Source organism: Protopterus annectens, chromosome 8.part1 (assembly GCF_019279795.1).
Source record: "Protopterus annectens isolate FY-2018-M chromosome 8.part1, PAN1.0, whole genome shotgun sequence".
Taxonomy (NCBI): Eukaryota; Metazoa; Chordata; order Ceratodontiformes; family Protopteridae; genus Protopterus; species Protopterus annectens.
Window position 1 is genome coordinate 315,172,498 of NC_056742.1, and position 19,082 is coordinate 315,191,579.

General features: G+C 36.8%; 1 protein-coding gene across 5 annotated transcripts in view; it reads right to left on the bottom strand.

The window, feature by feature from the left end:
- The window catches only part of RFWD3 (ring finger and WD repeat domain 3), a 948,792-nt gene that overhangs the window by 712,831 nt on the left and 216,879 nt on the right, over nt 1-19,082 (bottom strand). For all 5 annotated transcript variants that reach the window (XM_044081898.1, XM_044081901.1, XM_044081897.1 and 2 more), the window contains exon 3: nt 12,519-12,712. In XM_044081898.1, the coding sequence (XP_043937833.1) occupies nt 12,519-12,712 (194 nt within the window). The remainder of the gene's footprint in view (nt 1-12,518; nt 12,713-19,082) is intronic.

Sequence of the window (19,082 nt, forward strand, 5' to 3'; positions counted from 1 at the left end):
AAGGATGGTACCTCAGGTGTGCAGCAGTTCCTTTTTGTTTCAGTGTAGTGTCACTACTGGAATATGCACCTAAGCTGCCTGTGTGGGGAAAGAACCAAACAGCAGTTATAACCTTTTCATATCAGGAGATAAGCTTTCTACCTGCTGAGCCGATAACACTACAGTAACACGTGACACGTGTTGTGAAGTGACTACTGCTTTAACTAATGGAAGGGACAAATGTCTGAAGTACCTGCAGGAATTGCAACATACAAGCATCTATTTATCTGATGTTGCGCCCATGCTAAAAAATAAAAAACTAGCATATGCACTCTACTGTAGCACAGACCACAAATCTAGAGATTATCTATGTTACATGCAGCACTAACAACTTCAGTTCTTCTTGTACCTGAAACCGCAAGCAACAAAGCATAGGGTGCACCACAGGAAACTTGCAGTTTAGTTATATGAAGCCTTATAAGAAACGGATTATTTATGAACATAAAATCTGTTTGTTTTACTGATGTGCTTGGTAGAAGGCATCAACTAGCACAGATATCCATTTGCTACACAGCAGCTGTGGAACAATGGATGTTTTTACTTGCTCAGTTTTGTGGCAGTATTTATTTTCTTCTTCTTCTTGTCTACAGATGCTATGTACATGCCAAAAAGCTTTTGGTTTTAATGTGTAGTAATATATTACTACAAATTTTGTCTGAGAACTATTCTGAACTAAAGTATGTACTGCAAGCTGTAATGTTCATTGTGATCTAATGGTACTTGCAGGCAGTAATGTGGTATAAGCAGGCTTCAGTGGTGCACATTACCTTAAAAAGTACAGAAGCTACTAGTCACAACTATACATAGTGAGATGTCATGTTTACATAGTGTAAATAAATGGACAGTAGTGCCTGCTGATATACAATGTAACGAATGATCTTTGGATGTGACTTGAAAAGACCTCTACAGGGCTGCCTAGCACAGATCATCATATAATGTAATTTGTCATAACTACAGTGCAACTAAATATCACACCACTTAACGAGTTAAGGGGAAGGACACTAAACTGGGGAAAAATGGGAAGCCACACTGGTTACACTATAGTATGAATCAGGTTGTGGGCACAGTTTGAGTGAATTACTCTCTGGAAATTCTAGAGGTACAGTGATCCAAGGCTTTTCAGGAACCAATTTTATCGGTCTGAGATTGGGTGGTTAGCAGCCTCATGGTACACATGTTCCAGTTTTCTGACACAAATACAAGGAGAGATTTTGAGTATTACATCAAGCAAGAGTTTTAGCCAGTGTCATGTGAGATTAAGAAGCAAGAAAAGTTTAAATCTACCCTGTACATGAAAACACAGATACCTCATTTCTGACACACTGCATATAATCATTAAATTTGAAAGCTTGCTCCAATAAGATCCAGAGATATGACACCATGACTAATTAAGAGCAGACAATACTTTTCAAATAACTATTTCTGGATGGTTGCAAATTCAATTCTTAATGTAGCAAAGCACAAGTTTATTTCTGAACATTCAGGTAAAGAGCAGAGCAGTAAATAACTTTTGTAAAGTCAAAACATTCAGGCATGGAGCACTGCTCACAATAAATTGTCAAGATAAAAAGCAAGCAAGCAAATTCCCAGTTGAAATCAACTCATGAAGACTATGGGAAGACCCCATAGGGTTTTTGTAGCATATTACAGAAGTAGACTGCCAGGCTGCTGCTGCCCAGTTGTTCCCCAACCAGGTTTCAAATGGCAATCTACTAGTTGGTAATCCTGCACATTAACTTCTGTGTTATCATGCTGGGGTCCGTGTCAAGAAGGACCTAATTAAATCTACAATTTGAGGTGTCCTTTACTATCGTACTTACTATCATTAACAGAAAGGGAAACAAAAATGGGTTTTAGTTTACAGCTCAACATTACACCTGATGAGAGCTTTGTAGAAGACCATGCCTGCTCCCATCTGACCATTTTTGTTCTTATTTGGATGTCAGACTGTCAACCAGATAAACTTTGGATCTATTATTCTCAAACACGGCAGAGTATGCTGGCTGACATCAATAAATATGTCACACAATCTATTTAAAAAAAAAAAAAAAAAAAAAAAAAAAGCAAGCTCTGGTAAACCTGCCATTTTTCAACACATCTCTCGCTCCTTCAAACACAAGGAAGTATTGTATGTGTGCCACGTCCAGGCATAAAACCAAGCTGCAAATTCAAGTTCATTGTCATCTTATCCAGGATTAGTTAGTATACCTGGCACTCAGTGAATGCTGGCATAGGCTATGGCTTAACAACCTTAATCTGGATAAAACAGTCAACTGGAGAATAAATAAATAAAATAATGAATGACTCAATGAAATGAAAAATAATGACTAAATAATAGCTACTGTGTTTCAGAGAAGCCCTCAGAATGTTCCTGTTTAAAAGGACTGAAAGGAAACTTACAAGGGAATTTGGTTCAAGGCAATAAAGCCTCGACAGGCCAGGGAAATGCCATTAGCATGACCACCAGACAGCTTCATCTTTGCCAAAAGACTGCTTTATACAGAGACTTTTTCTGCAGACAACCTTTTTCAGTGTTTTCCCTTAGGTAAAGAGTGATATAGAAATGCAATACTCAACTTGGATTTAAATGGAAAATAATATTTATGATCAGGCAGACAATGACAGACATACTGCATTACCTACATCCAGAGAATCCAAGCATATTCAAGCATTTGAATCTACAGAGATTGTCTCAAAGAAATGTAAACTGAAAACATACTTACGATGTCAACCTCTAAGCATTTACTGGCCTTCAAAAACAAGCTGCTTTGGGGGCATGGCCAGGATACTGACAAGCTAGCAGCACAGTTTTCTTGCTTTGCTACTCTTTTTTATTTCCAACATGAAATTTTATTTTAATAATATCCTACAACAATTTTTTGAACAAAATCAGTTCCCTGACACTACATGGAATGATATAACCAAAAAATGACTAAATATTTGAATTTTTTCTGTCAAATTACTCATTTGAAAGGTCTCTAGCAGTAGCTGTGAAATGAGTCATTCAAAGACACTCTCTCGAGACTTGCCTTTAAAGAAAGAACTCCAATATGTTCTAACATACAAGAACTTTCTTTAAAAATGGGCAGAATGGATAACAAACTTGACAGTTTTAAAGAAAAATGAAAAAACAGACGGAACAGATAAGAAAACTCAGACATCCAGAATGAAGATGCCCTTAATGAAATAGAAGGCAGAGTATCTGTAGATGAAAACAACACTGAAATTTCTACTGTGGCAAAATACCTTATCACTAAACAAAATTGATGCCCTGGAGAACAGATCCATGAGAAATAACATTTATATTTTTGGACTGGCTGAAAAAATACGAGAAAATATGGTCAACTTTCTTACTGCCTGGCTTCCTATGACACAGAATTTATCTGAAGCTATGTCGTATAGTATATAAACAGCACACACGTCTCTAGTTTTTACTTCTTCAAAAACTCTCTCTTTACAGAGATCAGTTATTGTCAAGTCCTTCTCAACTCAAGACAAGGAGCTAATACTTAAAAACAGCCTGGTCCTAATCTCCTATTAACCAGTATGACAAAGTAATTACAATTTGATAATGACTATTTCCAATGCTGTGTTGACCAAAAGGAAAAGTTCTTTACCTCTTATAAAAGAGCTTAAGAAAGGACAGCTTAAGGTGCATTTGCTCTTTCCTGCCAGACTCAAAATATTCCTTCTGGATGAAATTAGACACTTTTGAAGACCTAGACCTGCACTGTTATTCATAAAAAAAATGTAGACCAAACTGAAGATATGGAATGGAACAATACAGTACTTTGAAGAGACAAGCAGAAGTAAATACCTGGAAATCCAGTGAGAAGAAAAAGAAACTAAAGGACAAATTATTCTTAGCTGCAGTATAACATTGATAACTTTTTTAATAACAAAATTATTTTTTCATGACAAAGTTTACCAATTCATTTATTGGAGATCTAGTTGAAAGGAAGGAAGGAAACAAAGATTCACTTCTCTTCAAGAACTGAAAAAATGATTGGATTTGTTATAAATACTATATAGACTCTTACAAATAGAATAGAACCAGATGACTACAATATCTGCTATATTTTGCAGTTTACAAGTTTTATAGCAACCAAATGAGTATTTATAATCCATTATGTATATACTAACTCCTTTTAATTTTGTTAAATAAGTTACACCTTTCATACATCATAACTTCAGAAGTAGTAGAGTGATGTTAAATACTTATTTGTGGGTAGTGGTCATGTTTACATAGTGTAAATAAATGGACAGTAGTGCCTGCTGATATACAATGTAACGAATGATCTTTGGATGTGACTTGAAAAGACCTCTACAGGGCTGCCTAGCACAGATCATCATATAATGTAATTTGTCATAACTACAGTGCAACTAAATATCACACCACTTAACGAGTTAAGGGGAAGGACACTAAACTGGGGAAAAATGGGAAGCCACACTGGTTACACTATAGTATGAATCAGGTTGTGGGCACAGTTTGAGTGAATTACTCTCTGGAAATTCTAGAGGTACAGTGATCCAAGGCTTTTCAGGAACCAATTTTATCGGTCTGAGATTGGGTGGTTAGCAGCCTCATGGTACACATGTTCCAGTTTTCTGACACAAATACAAGGAGAGATTTTGAGTATTACATCAAGCAAGAGTTTTAGCCAGTGTCATGTGAGATTAAGAAGCAAGAAAAAGTTTAAATCTACCCTGTACATGAAAACACAGATACCTCATTTCTGACACACTGCATATAATCATTAAATTTGAAAGCTTGCTCCAATAAGATCCAGAGATATGACACCATGACTAATTAAGAGCAGACAATACTTTTCAAATAACTATTTCTGGATGGTTGCAAATTCAATTCTTAATGTAGCAAAGCACAAGTTTATTTCTGAACATTCAGGTAAAGAGCAGAGCAGTAAATAACTTTTGTAAAGTCAAAACATTCAGGCATGGAGCACTGCTCACAATAAATTGTCAAGATAAAAAGCAAGCAAGCAAATTCCCAGTTGAAATCAACTCATGAAGACTCTATGGGAAGACCCCATAGGGTTTTTGTAGCATATTACAGAAGTAGACTGCCAGGCTGCTGCTGCCCAGTTGTTCCCCAACCAGGTTTCAAATGGCAATCTACTAGTTGGTAATCCTGCACATCTGTGTTATCATGCTGGGGTCCGTGTCAAGAAGGACCTAATGAAATCTACAATTTGAGGTGTCCTTTACTATCGTACTTACTATCATTAACAGAAAGGGAAACAAAAATGGGTTTTAGTTTACAGCTCAACATTACACCTGATGAGAGCTTTGTAGAAGACCATGCCTGCTCCCATCTGACCATTTTTGTTCTTATTTGGATGTCAGACTGTCAACCAGATAAACTTTGGATCTATTATTCTCAAACACGGCAGAGTATGCTGGCTGACATCAATAAATATGTCACACAATCTATTTAAAAAAAAAAAAAAAAAAAAAGCTCTGGTAAACCTGCCATTTTTCAACACATCTCTCGCTCCTTCAAACACAAGGAAGTATTGTATGTGTGCCACGTCCAGGCATAAAACCAAGCTGCAAATTCAAGTTCATTGTCATCTTATCCAGGATTTGTTAGTATACCTGGCACTCAGTGAATGCTGGCATAGGCTATGGCTTAACAACCCTAATCTGGATAAAACAGTCAACTGGAGAATAAATAAATAAAATAATGGATGACTCAATGAAATGGAAAATAATGACTAAATAATAGCTACTGTGTTTCAGAGAAGCCCTCAGAATGTTCCTGTTTAAAAGGACTGAAAGGAAACTTACAAGGGAATTTGGTTCAAGGCAATAAAGCCTCGACAGGCCAGAGAAATGCCATTAGCATGACCACCAGACAGCTTCATCTTTGCCAAAAGACTGCTTTATACAGAGACTTTTTCTGCAGACAACCTTTTTCAGTGATTTCCCTTAGGTAAAGAGTGATATAGAAATGCAATACTCAACTTGGATTTAAATGGAAAATAATATTTATGATCAGGCAGACAATGACAGACATACTGCATTACCTACATCCAGAGAATCCAAGCATATTCAAGCATTTGAATCTACAGAGATTGTCTCAAAGAAATGCAAACTGAAAACATACTTACGATGTCAACCTCTAAGCATTTACTGGCCTTCAAAAACAAGCTGCTTTGGGGGCATGGCCAGGATACTGACAAGCTAGCAGCACAGTTTTCTTGCTTTGCTACTCTTTTTTATTTCCAACATGAAATTTTATTTTAATAATATCCTACAACAATTTTTTGAACAAATTCAGTTCCCTGACACTACATGGAATGATATAACCAAAAAATGACTAAATATTTGAATTTTTTCTGTCAAATTACTCATTTGAAAGGTCTCTAGCAGTAACTGTGAAATGAGTCATTCAAAGACACTCTCTCGAGACTTGCCTTTAAAGAAAGAACTCCAATATGTTCTAAAATACAAGAACTTTCTTTAAAAATGGGCAGAATGGATAACAAACTTGACAGTTTTAAAGAAAAATGAAAAAACAGACGGAACAGATAAGAAAACTCAGACATCCAGAATGAAGATGCCCTTAATGAAATAGAAGGCAGAGTATCTGTAGATGAAAACAACACTGAAATTTCTACTGTGGCAAAATACCTTATCACTAAACAAAACTGATGCCCTGGAGAACAGATCCATGAGAAATAACATTTATATTTTTGGACTGGCTGAAAAAATACGAGAAAATATGGTCAACTTTCTTACTGCCTGGCTTCCTATGACACAGAATTTATCTGAAGCTATGTCGTATAGTATATAAACAGCACACACGTCTCTAGTTTTTACTTCTTCAAAACTCTCTTTACAGAGATCAGTTATTGTCAAGTCCTTCTCAACTCAAGACAAGGAGCTAATACTTAAAAACAGCCTAGTCCTAATCTCCTATTAACCAGTATGACAAAGTAATTACAATTTGATAATGACTATTTCCAATGCTGTGTTGACCAAAAGGAAAAGTTCTTTACCTCTTATAAAGGAGCTTAAGAAAGGACAGCTTAAGGTGCATTTGCTCTTTCCTGCCAGACTCAAAATATTCCTTCTGGATGAAATTAGACACTTTTGAAGACCTAGACCTGCACTGTTATTCATAAAAAATGTAGACCAAACTGAAGATATGGAATGGAACAATACAGTACTTTGAAGAGACAAGCAGAAGTAAATACCTGGAAATCCAGTGAGAAGAAAAAGAAACTAAAGGACAAATTATTCTTAGCTGTAGTATAACATTGATAACTTTTTTAATAACAAAATTATTTTTTCATGACAAAGTTTACCAATTCATTTATTGGAGATCTAGTTGAAAGGAAGGAAGGAAACAAAGATTCACTTCTCTTCAAGAACTGAAAAAATGATTGGATTTGTTATAAATACTATATAGACTCTTACAAATAGAATAGAACCAGATGACTACAATATCTGCTATATTTTGCAGTTTACAAGTTTTATAGCAACCAAATGAGTATTTATAATCCATTATGTATATACTAACTCCTTTTAATTTTGTTAAATAAGTTACACCTTTCATATATCATAACTTCAGAAGTAGTAGAGTGATGTTAAATACTTATTTGTGGGTAGTGGTAGTGTTTGAATAGAACTGCTATTCAAACCAGGAGTTTTATGGGGATGGGAAAGAACAGTGCGTATACAGTAGTTTACAAATTAATTCTTTTTTTTGGTGTCTACTATTCTTGACAGAAATTTACAATTAATCTCAATTATCTTACAGCTAGGAGTATGCAGTTCACTACATGTATTAATAGCTTTTCGGTACCATATTATTTACAAATGTAGGAGGGTATTATAGGCCATACTTATTCTTTTCTATTTCGTTAGTACAGCCAACTTAAAATGCATATAAATTAATATCCAAGGATTAAATAATGGTTGTAAAAGGGTTAGTTTATACAAAACTTTTAAAAAATATTTCTTTCCCGACTTAATTTTCTACAGGAAAAACATTTAATAAAAGAAGATTTGGACAGACTTAACACTATTCTGTATTGACTAGCTCTCATTATAAACAAAAGAGAAGAGTGGTGACTATTTTATGGAACATTTTGTTGCCTCTACATAAAATCCTGAATACATTTAGTGACGAAAAAGGCATGTTTTGTTCAATAACTTCAAAGATTCAAAGGAAACTAATACACTTATTAATGTCTATTGGATACCTGGATTAGGAATACTAACAGTTAAACAACAGTTGGGGAAATAATACAAATAACAAAGGTAAAAATTATATTTGCAGGTGACTATAATTGTAAAGGATAGCAACACTAGCTATAAAAGGAAGAAACCTACCTCAGGCAAGGCTTTGATGAAGTTCACTGACCTATATAATATGAGAGATATAAAAGTTTTCAGAATCAGACTCACTCTTCTTTACACATTTCTCACATAGGCATGGGACACAATCACGAGCAGAGTACATGTTTCAAATGAGATCACTAGTAGAATAGATGATGTTAAATTAGTCTCTTTCCAACTGTCGGATCATAATGTGATAACATCTGAAGTTATACTGAATTCTAGTAATAACAACCCAATTAAAAGGATTCTTGCATATATAACAAAAGAGGAGTTCTTTAACAAAGAAATTCAAACTTTTCTTGAAATTAATCATACAGGTAACACCTCTGAGATTTTTGTATGGGACTCTTTAAAAGCATACCTTTTTGGCAAAATTACAAGTTGATATACACAAAAAAAGACAACGAATTGATAGAGTTACAAGAGAAATTTGATAAATTAAAATTATTCAAAAAGGAAATAACAGAAGAAATAAATACCTTAAACAGTAAATATTTAGAAATTATACAGTATAAAACTATGATAAATTTAGAAAAGAAAGAAAACTAATTATTTCATAAATCCTAAATCCATGCATAAATTGGTCTACTAGAACAGAAAAGACTGAGAAATATAACCACATCAAAGAATTATGCTCTTTTCGTAGTAAAAAGTTACTAAAACAGAAGATATTCTGGATGTTTTCAGATCTCATTTTAATAAGATTAAGCAACACAAACCAACAATGGATACACAAAATCTAATTAAAACATTTACAAAAAATATACTGAAAACAGACGGTCAGAAGATAAAATAAAAATAACTGAAAAGCCTACATCAATGTCTGGACTCAGAATTCAAATTAATAAATTAAAACCCAATAAGGCACCTAAAATGATGGTATGATATCTGAACTATATAAAATTATGACTAAGGATGCTTTGAGTATTTAACTACACGTATTTTCAATAGTTAAAGGACTTATGAAGGTACCACCATCCTGGAAATGCACCCTAATAGCCCCAAGTTTAAACCCTGACAAGGGCTCAATGCAATGTTCTTCATATAAAACAATTTCATTTTTAAATGTAGATTATAAAATATTCATGGGAATGTCTCTAGAATAAAACAATTTCTTCCAATGTTAATACACAATGATCAGACTGCAATGAACAGGAACTACTATGATAATATCAAAATAATAGTATCACTTGATTATACTAATAACTCAAAAAGGTTAGTCTGGATCAACGGTGTATTTGATTCAGTTAATTGGAAGCACTTATTCGTACTGGAGGAATGCTATTTTTCAAACAATTTTTTAAAATTAATTAAACTTCTCTGTGAAAAACCCTTTGCATATACTTCCCAATCAATCATGATCAATAAAGGTACTAAACAGGGTTGGCCCTTGTCCCCACTGCTTTTTGCTCTAGTTATGGAACCTTTTGCAAACTATATAAGATCATATAAAAACATCAAGGGCATACTAATAAATAATGATTTAACCCCCAAAATACAATTACTTGCAGATGACATCTCATTAACTTTGACCGACTGCAATTCTTCTCTTATTACAGTATTCCAAGCACTAGAAATATTTCAGAAGAACTTGGGACTCAGTTTTAATAAAACTAAAATACAAACCATTAATAATATTAATAAAATAGATAAATTACATAAATACATTGTGAAAGATGGTAAAATCACTTACTTAGGGATAATCTTGTATGAAAATATTAAAAATATAACAACCTTCAATTATTATAACAAATTTCATAAAACAAACTCTTAATAAATGGAATATATTTTTCACTGTGGAAGACACTCTCCTTAATTGAAATGATTATCTTTCCTAAAATCCTACATATAATACAATCTTTATCCCTCTCACTCCCCAAAATATATATGAGAGAGCACAATTCTTTGTTTCCGAGATTTTTATGGTTTCCTAGTAAGCCTAGATTAACTTTAAACCACCACATTAGAGATTGGACATCGGGTGGTATTGGTCTTCTAGATTTAGAATTATATTCCTTATCCTTAATTGTTAAGACAATATTTTTTTGGTTAAAATAAATTATAATGCCAAATGGAAATATATTCAGGGAGGTATCTGGTGTAAATCCAATAATTTAACAAAATCATACCATACTAAAATAGTCAGAACTTGGACTTTTTGTGCTTGCTACCTGAATCATTTGAACTGCCTTATTTCTTGAGTTCTTGCTTGGAACTTGAGTTTCCTGTATGCCTGACTCCATCCGTTGTTAGTTTACAGCATACTAAATAGTAACTAATACATTTCATTGGTTAGTATAAGACTACAAACAAACACATCAGTTAACTCTTTTTATATTAATACGATAACATCATCCTTTAAATTTTTCATTTTCAGGAACCCTGAATATAAAGCATGGATTTTCTTTGCATTTCCAATTACCTACACTCAAAATGGTATTAATACAGTTAATTTAAAAACCATGACTATATTTAAAGACAAAAATCTGTTACACTGGTATCAATTACTAGACAACTGGAAGTTACAAAATGTGCTCCATATCATTAGTTTGAGTTAAGCAAAGACATGTTAGAATTTAAAACTGTAGACAACTGGTTGAAAATAAGGTTAATCTAATGCAACCAATAGTTAGAAATACTTTCCCAACATTCAATGATTTACTCATTATTCTAATGCACCAGAATATAATTGGAAAGAGAATTCTATCTAAAATATGTAAAGTACTTAAGAAATCAACAGTATGTCACAGAGAATGCTATTGGGATTATTTTAGACTTAATAATAACTCCGCAAGCAAAGATTATAAAAAACTAATACTCTAATCTTCAAAACAAACTACTTCATCACTAAGGTGGAGGATATTCTCTTGGAAGTTCTTACACAGAACTTTTATCACATCACACCACATCAAGCTGAATTGATGTTTAATAAAGACATAGGATGCTGGAGATGTAAACTACATGTTAAAGCTGACTGGCAGCATATGTTTTACAACTGCATAAACCTTACAACATATTGGGATAATACGAATTCTTTCTCACAGTCCATTTTTAATGATAAATTTATGCGGGCCAATCTTTTATTTAACACGCCTATTTCCACCTGTGTCATTAAAATAAAATACCCTCTTTTATGGAATATCTTAACATCAGCAAGAAAAGTCATCACCAAAATTGAAAGAATCAGACTACTCTTATGCAATAAAGATAAGAAATAGAGACGTGAATTGATGCACAATGCACAGAATAGTGTTTTTTTTATTCTTACCAGTCTATTCTTCTGAATGCTTTATTTTAAACTATTTGTTTTAGGTACGGACTTTCGATATACTTGCTAATTTAAAACAAATGCAGATCATGTTGATTCCTATCCATTGCCCTAGGATTTTATAGAAGGAAACATCATTGGTAAGCACAGCTGCTTACCCAAAGTATTTTTTCCTCTATATATACCCACTTGGTGGGTATACAACGACTCTTCTCTAATCTTACTGTCTTAATGTATTTACTTAAGTACACTTAATAAATACAGTTGCCTGCCTAACAGTTATTTCCATATAATAAGCTCGGACTTAAATGTCAAATGTGCATCAGTTATACTACATTTTCAAGAACAGTGTTGTGGGATATATGTGGAACACAAGTACTCCCATAATTTGTCCTATCTGTCAATATGTTTTACATTGTTGTACTATGCATCTACAATTGCAAACATTAAAAGTATTAGCATTCTAATTCCTCTTTTCTTTCTTTCTGCTTAATGTGGACCTGATGCTACACATATTCATTCACAATGTTGCTTCACAGTACACAACTTTTCTTCAATCTTCCAATTAAAATGGTATACAGTCTAAGAACCTTACAACCAAAATTCAAGTAAATATTTAAAGAAGCAAACAATCTTAAGGGCTCATCAGTGAAGATTAGAGAGCAGTGTCGACATTTTCATTAGAGTCCAAGGCATATGTGAAAAAAATGACCAGAGATCCAGACAGAAGAGTTAAAAGTGTGAAAACCTGGGGATCATATTTCTGGGAGGACAGATATCATCATACCATTAACAGCACAAAGACAACTACTATAACGTTATCACAGTTTCTCAGACAAACCTTCCACATTGGCTGCCACAGGTATCTCATCTATCTCCTCCACGTCTGTGTCACTGCTTTCTTCACTACTTAATGCAACAGTTTCATCGGAACTGGACTGACCAAGAGCAGGCTGCTGTATGGAATCAATGGACACTGGGGCTCCCACCTGTGAAGTCCTAACTTGAAGGAAGCTTTCAAGACGCTGTTGACTTCTGAAAATTAAAATAGGACACATTTCAGAGCCAGATTTAGCAGCATTTATTTAAAAGAAGTATATTACTAGTCAATGAAAAACCACAGGAGCAGATTATACTAAATTCTTATACGTTTATTAAATATGATAAATTAGAAATACGTAACAATCTTTTTTTTGGTTAATAATTTCTTACAAAGAAAGTCATTTCAGTCTTTAGACTCTGCATATATGAGATCAATTTTGAAACAATTATGAAATGTTTCTAAAACTCCACTAATATCAAAATGGAAATTTTTGTGCTTTGCCATTGTACACACCTCTAGATTTAAGGAAACTCAGAACATTGTTATAATGAATTTACTAAAAACAAATTGATTACTATTATGGTCTGATTGCTTCGAAAAAGGAAAAGATAAGTCCCCAGAATATTTAATGAAATATAAGTTGGATGAATCTGCTAACCAGATATTATCCATCAGTAAGAAATTATATGAATTTGCAGAGAATATGAATGAAGAGGAACAGAGCACTATTCCCCCATTATATAAATGCTATCGTTGAAGGTTGACTGACCTACAAAGAAATCTTATCCAAGTTATACAAGTTAATTACAAATAATAATTTTGATACAAAATTCTGGAACTTCTTAAACAGTAGTAGATTGAGTCACTCAACAGATGGCAAGAATAAAAAAAATTTCGTTACTTAAATCAGTTAGTCAAACGTCAAGTTTATACTGGAAAGTTTTTATGTGGAAATATATACATAGAATGTTTGTTACTCCCAATGAAATCTCCAAGTTTAGTAAAATGACTTCTTCAGTTTGTTGGAGATCTAGTAAAGATATAAAAGCTGACTGGTCACACATTTATGGATTATGAAAATTAAACCTATATTGAAAAGAATAAGTATATTTTTAAGGGGTTATGGTCTGATGATGGTTTCTTGGCTAAAAATCAGTAATAGTAGTGAATGCAATGCTTCCTGTAGCTGCAAAAGCCAGAGAAAGTGCAGTTGTGTACCTACCATAAATGTAGATGTTCGAGTGTATTCACTGTTGCAGTCATTACACTTGGGTTATCCTGCTGGCAGGCTACCCGCAGTCGGCCTGAATTCCAAAGTCCTGGTCCGGCGTCGGTTACTGTCCCCTCCTCCCTGACGTCAGTGCGCCAGGGGTATAAAAGATGCAGCAGACGCCATTTTCTTCAGTTTTTCTTGCCCCAGATGTCAGGTGCCCCCCAAAAGGGTAGGCTAAAAATTCTGCTCATAAAAAAGCATGCACTAACATAAACATTACCTTCATCTACAAGCAAATACACCACATAGATTATATAGAATTGTATAGAATAGAGAAGTACAGATAAGTCCCAGCAATGAAAGGGGGGTGGTGGGAGGGTAACCTGGACTGCAACAGTGAATACACTCGAACATCTACATTTATGGTAGGTACATAACTGTATTATGTTCATCGTGTTTCACTGTTGCAGTCAATACACTTGGGTTGAATCCCAAAGCTGAGGTTGGGTGGCTGGGCCTAAATAGAATTGGGAGTGGCTATGAGGCCCTGCAGAACTGCAGTGGCAAAGCCTGCTCTGGATTTAGAGTAAAGAGGTAAGTGGTAGTGCTTAGTAAAAGTGTGCACAGAAGTCCAAGTTGCAGCCTCCAAAATGTCCTTGGTTGGTACTCCTCTGAGGAAGGCTGCTGAAGTGGCTGCTGCTCTGGTTGAATGTGGCCTAATGCCCTTAGGCACTGATTTGCCATGTCGTGAATAGCAGAAACGAATGCAGTCGCCTATCCATTTTGAAATAGTCTGCTTAGAAATAGCTTTTCTGCTCAGTCTTTCTGAAAGCTTTAGTTTTGTCCAAGTAGAAGCATAGATGTCTGTGTATATCCAAAGAATGCAGAAGTCTCTCCTCCTTATTCTGTGGGTTTGGATAAAAGGTAGGCAAATGAATGGTTTGGTTAAGAGCCACACTAGACACTACCTTAAGCATAAATGTTAGGTTTGTCCTTAAAGAAACCCTGTCCAGATGGAAAAATAATAAAAGGTTCCACAGCCATTAGTGCCTGTAACTCTGAGATTCTTCTTGCTGAAGTTATTGCTAGGAGCAGAGATGTTTTCCATGATAAGTATTTTATCTCTGCTGTATTGGCTGGCTCAAAAGGAGGCAGTGTGAGCTTTTCCAAGACAAAATTGAGGTCCCACGCAGGTATTGGAGCTCTCCTTGGAGGTCTTATGTTTTTGGCTCCTCTGAGGTACTGCCTTAGCAGTGGATGTGAAATAATAGGTGGGTCCGTACTGTAATGAGCTGAAATGGCAGAGGCATGGATCTTAATTGATGAGAAGGATAGGCCTTTGTCCAGCATCTCAGTTAGGTATTGTAAAATCTGAGGAATATTTGGTACAAGCGTGTCCATTCCATGTGCCTGGTTCCAAGCACAGAATCTCTTCCATTTTTCTGCATAACATTTTCTGGTGCTGGGCCTCCTGACCTCCAAAATAACATCCATAACTGCTTTAGAGAGAGGTGTGTTCTGAATGGTTACATTATCCGCCATGCAGCCAGATTTAGGGTTCTGAGTTGGCTGTGCAGGATCTGATTGTTTTGTTGGGTCAGAAGATGAGGAATTTGAGGTAATGTCCAGGCTGGGCCTTGAGACAAGCTCTTTAGGATTGGGTACCAGTGCTGGAGTGGCCAGTCTGGGGCAATCAGTATCATTTTTGGCTTCTCTCGTCTGACATTTAGGAGTACCTTGGGGAGGAGAGGCAGTGGAGGAAAGGCATATACTGTAAGGGTTTTCCAGCTGAATGATAGGCATCCACTTTCCATGCTTGTTTGTGATAAATCCTTGTGCAGAATCTATGTAGTTGGCAGTTGTGAGGGGAGGCAAACAGATCTATGTCTGGGCATCCCCAGTTCCTTGTTATCATGCTGAAGATTTGTGGATCTAGTTTCCACTCATGAGGATCCATGAGGTTTCTGCTTAGTTCGTCTGCCAGAGTATTTGTCTTTCCTGGCAGGAATTGTGCTTGCAGGTGTAACTTGATAACTCAATGCTGTGTTCCACAAAGTCATGGCTTGTCTGCAGAGGGGGTAGGAATGTGTGCCTCCTTGCTTGTTTATGTACCACATGACTGTAGTATTGTCAGTCTTTATCAGCAGTTGTCCTGGATGAAGTAGATCCTTGAAGGCTGTCAGGGCATACTGTACAGCTAGCATCTCTTTTTGACTGATATGAAGATGCATTTGGCTTGCGGGCCATGTGCCCTGAATACATTTTCCTGCCATGTGGGCCCCCCAGGCATAATCTGATGCATCTGTTGTTAGTGTCTGCCTGGCTGTGGGTAAAGTGAATGGCTGTCCCTTGCTGTGGTCTCAGGCCTGTGCCCACCATCGAAACTCCTGTTGCAGGCAGGGAATGAGGATAATTAATGTTTCCAGGCTGTGGCAATGTTGAGTCCAAACACTTTTTAGATACCATTGTAGTTTCCTCATATGCAGTCTAGCATATGCAATTAGCAGAATGCAGGATGCCATGAAGCCCAAAGCCTGCAGAATTTTTCTTGCAGATAACTGGGTCTTTGTTGCCATCATTTCGAAGTAAGAAGTCAGTTTGTTTGTCTGGCGTGAGATAAGCCATCTGGGAAGTTGTATTTAAGCTTGCACCCAGGAATATTATCTCTTGAGAGGGTACCAGTTTTGATTTCTTTTCGTTCACTGTGTACCCTAGGCAAATTAGTAATCTTTTTGCAAACGCCAGATGCTTCAGTAGAATGTCCTTGTTCTCTACTTGAATAAGGCAGTCGTCCAAGTAAGGATATATTTGGATTCCTCTGTCTGCAAAATGCAATTACTGGTGCCAGGCAATATGTGAAGACCCTGGGCGCAGTAGATAAGCCAAAGGGCAGTGCAGAGAATTAGTAGTGCATTGAGCTAGCTATGAATTTGAGGTATCTTCTGCAAGATTGTCTGATTGGGACATGCAGGTATGCCTCTTTGAGGTCCAAAGTTACAAGCCAAGCCTTCTTGCCCAGCATGGGCAGAAGCTGCTGCAGAGTCAACATTTTGAATTTTGGAACATCCAGAAAAGTGTTTAGAATAGACAGGTCCAGTATTGGTCTCCAGGCTTTGTCCTTTCTGGGTACCAAGAAAAGTCTTGAGTAAAATCCTTGTCCCTGCTCTTGCTGTGGTATTCGCTGAATAGCCCTCATGTCCATGAGGGATGAAACTTGCTTTTGTGCCTCTGCCCATCAATTGTGTGGCAGGTCTGGCATACATTTTGTCTTTGGAAGGGTGTGAAAGTGGAACCTGTAGCCCTGAGACACTATATTCAAGACCCATTTGTCCTGGGTGATCATGTGCCAATTTTGTGAAAAAAGTGCTAGTTTTCCCCCTAAGGGTGCTACCAAAAGATAAGTGCTTGGCATTGGCAGAGGAAAGTCATTGGGACTGTTTCCTATATGGCTGTGATTTGTCTTCTCCGCTTTTGGATGTAGAAGCGCCCCATTGTTTAGGCCTGTATGAGCCTTGGGGCTGGGATCTGCCTCTAGGGCATCTGTATCTGCCTCTTTGTGGCCTGTCTTGACACTGGAAAGGACCAATTCTTAGAAGGCCAGTTTCTGCTAAATCTGGGTGGCTGTACCTGTAGGAAATCCTTAACTGTCTGCATAGATTTTGCTTTATCCTCCATTTTCTTCAGTACCTCTTTTGCCTCAACACCAAACAAAGTATCATGCTGTAATGGAGCATCCAATAATTTGGCTTTAACATGATCAGGCAGATTCTGTTCCTTTAACCAAGCATGCCTTCTAATGACAGAACCCGTAACAGCAGCCCTGCAAGAGGCTTCCAGTGAATCAAAACCACATTGCAAAGTATGCTTCCCCACTTGTTCAGCTGCATGCAATAAATCCTGCATTTCCTTATCAGAACATTGAGAATTTGTCAACATTTTCTGTTTTAGCAGTGACATTAAGTATTGCTGATATTTAAGCATATGAAACGGACAATTTAAGGCCCTTACAGCCAAGGTAGCAGAAATGTAAACTTTTTTCCCCCATCTGTCCAGTGCCCTAGCATCCCTATCAGAGGGGACAGGGTTTTTTGCAGTGGAAGCCTTGACCCCTTTGAGACCCTGAGATATAGTTTCTGGGTCATCAGCAGGGTTTTTATATAGCAATTTATGGGAGTCTGGAACCCTGTAGTATCTGTCTGGCTTAACAGGTGCAGAGGGTAAAGAGTCAGGAGACAGGCCGGACTCTGAAAATACATCATCAACAATGTCTAGAACAGGTGGAATAGCAAGAGGTCTGTGCTGAGGTAGTAAAAGAAAGTCTCTGAACCTTTTCTTAGATTCTGAGTAATCTTGGCTCTCCCAGTGAAAATGCTCTCTCATGGTATGCAGGGTTTCCCCAAAAGAATAATCCTCAGTAGGAGAGGCTGAAGGAATAGATTCTTCAGCATCAGAATCCTCATAGAGAGGAAGAGAGTATCCCTGTTCAGAAGAGGAGTCAGAGGAAATGGAAACCTGATCAGAAGAGTCATATTCTGTCTCTTGCCTAGGCCTCTTATCAGGAGGGGGATGGGAACCCCTAATCAAAGTAATTAGGTCTTTGGCCATTTTAAGCATCTGTTTCTTAGGCATGGAAGTCTGTCCAGGAGAATGCTGTACTTGTTTCTTTGCCTTTAGAGCTGTTTTAGTCTTTGCCTTTGAAGCTGAGGTTGGCTTGACGTATAACTGTGTAGTTCTGAAAACTACCCTCAGAAGCCGATGCCTGCTCAGCGACTCCGGACCCATCTGAGGGAATAGTTTCCGAGTGTCCAATACCTTGAGTATCCAGAGGCCTATTTGGCTCCACGTGGGAGTCGGAAGCGGCCTGTGGCTCTGAGGTAGCGGGCGTCAGGGGCTGCAAAAGCACCTCACTGAGAACCGGCGAACCGGCGACTGGCCTAGCGAAGGCCTCGTCATCAGTTTTGGACCTCGGATGCCTGTCCTTTTCCTTGCGTTTTTTATAAACTCTGGTCATCTGCTGTTCCGACGACATTATATAATTAAATCTTTGGCCAAAGTAATGAAAGGCAAAAGCGTACCGACGCTTAATAGTGCTTTGGTTAAATCTAGCACAAAACCGACAGCTAGCAATGTCGTGGTCAGGGCCTAGGCAAGGAATACAGTAAGAATGAAAATCCTTATGAGGTATTTGCTTCCCACAAGAAATACAATTGTTAACTTTTTCTGACATCGGTCTGGAGCAAGAAAAAAGTTTCCCCAACGGGGTACTTGGCTTTAATGAAGACTTCGGATCTGAAATTCGAGTTTGAAAATCTCAGGAGTCGGCCGACCGGCACTTGCGAACTGCTTTTGCTTCGGGCACCACATGGCAA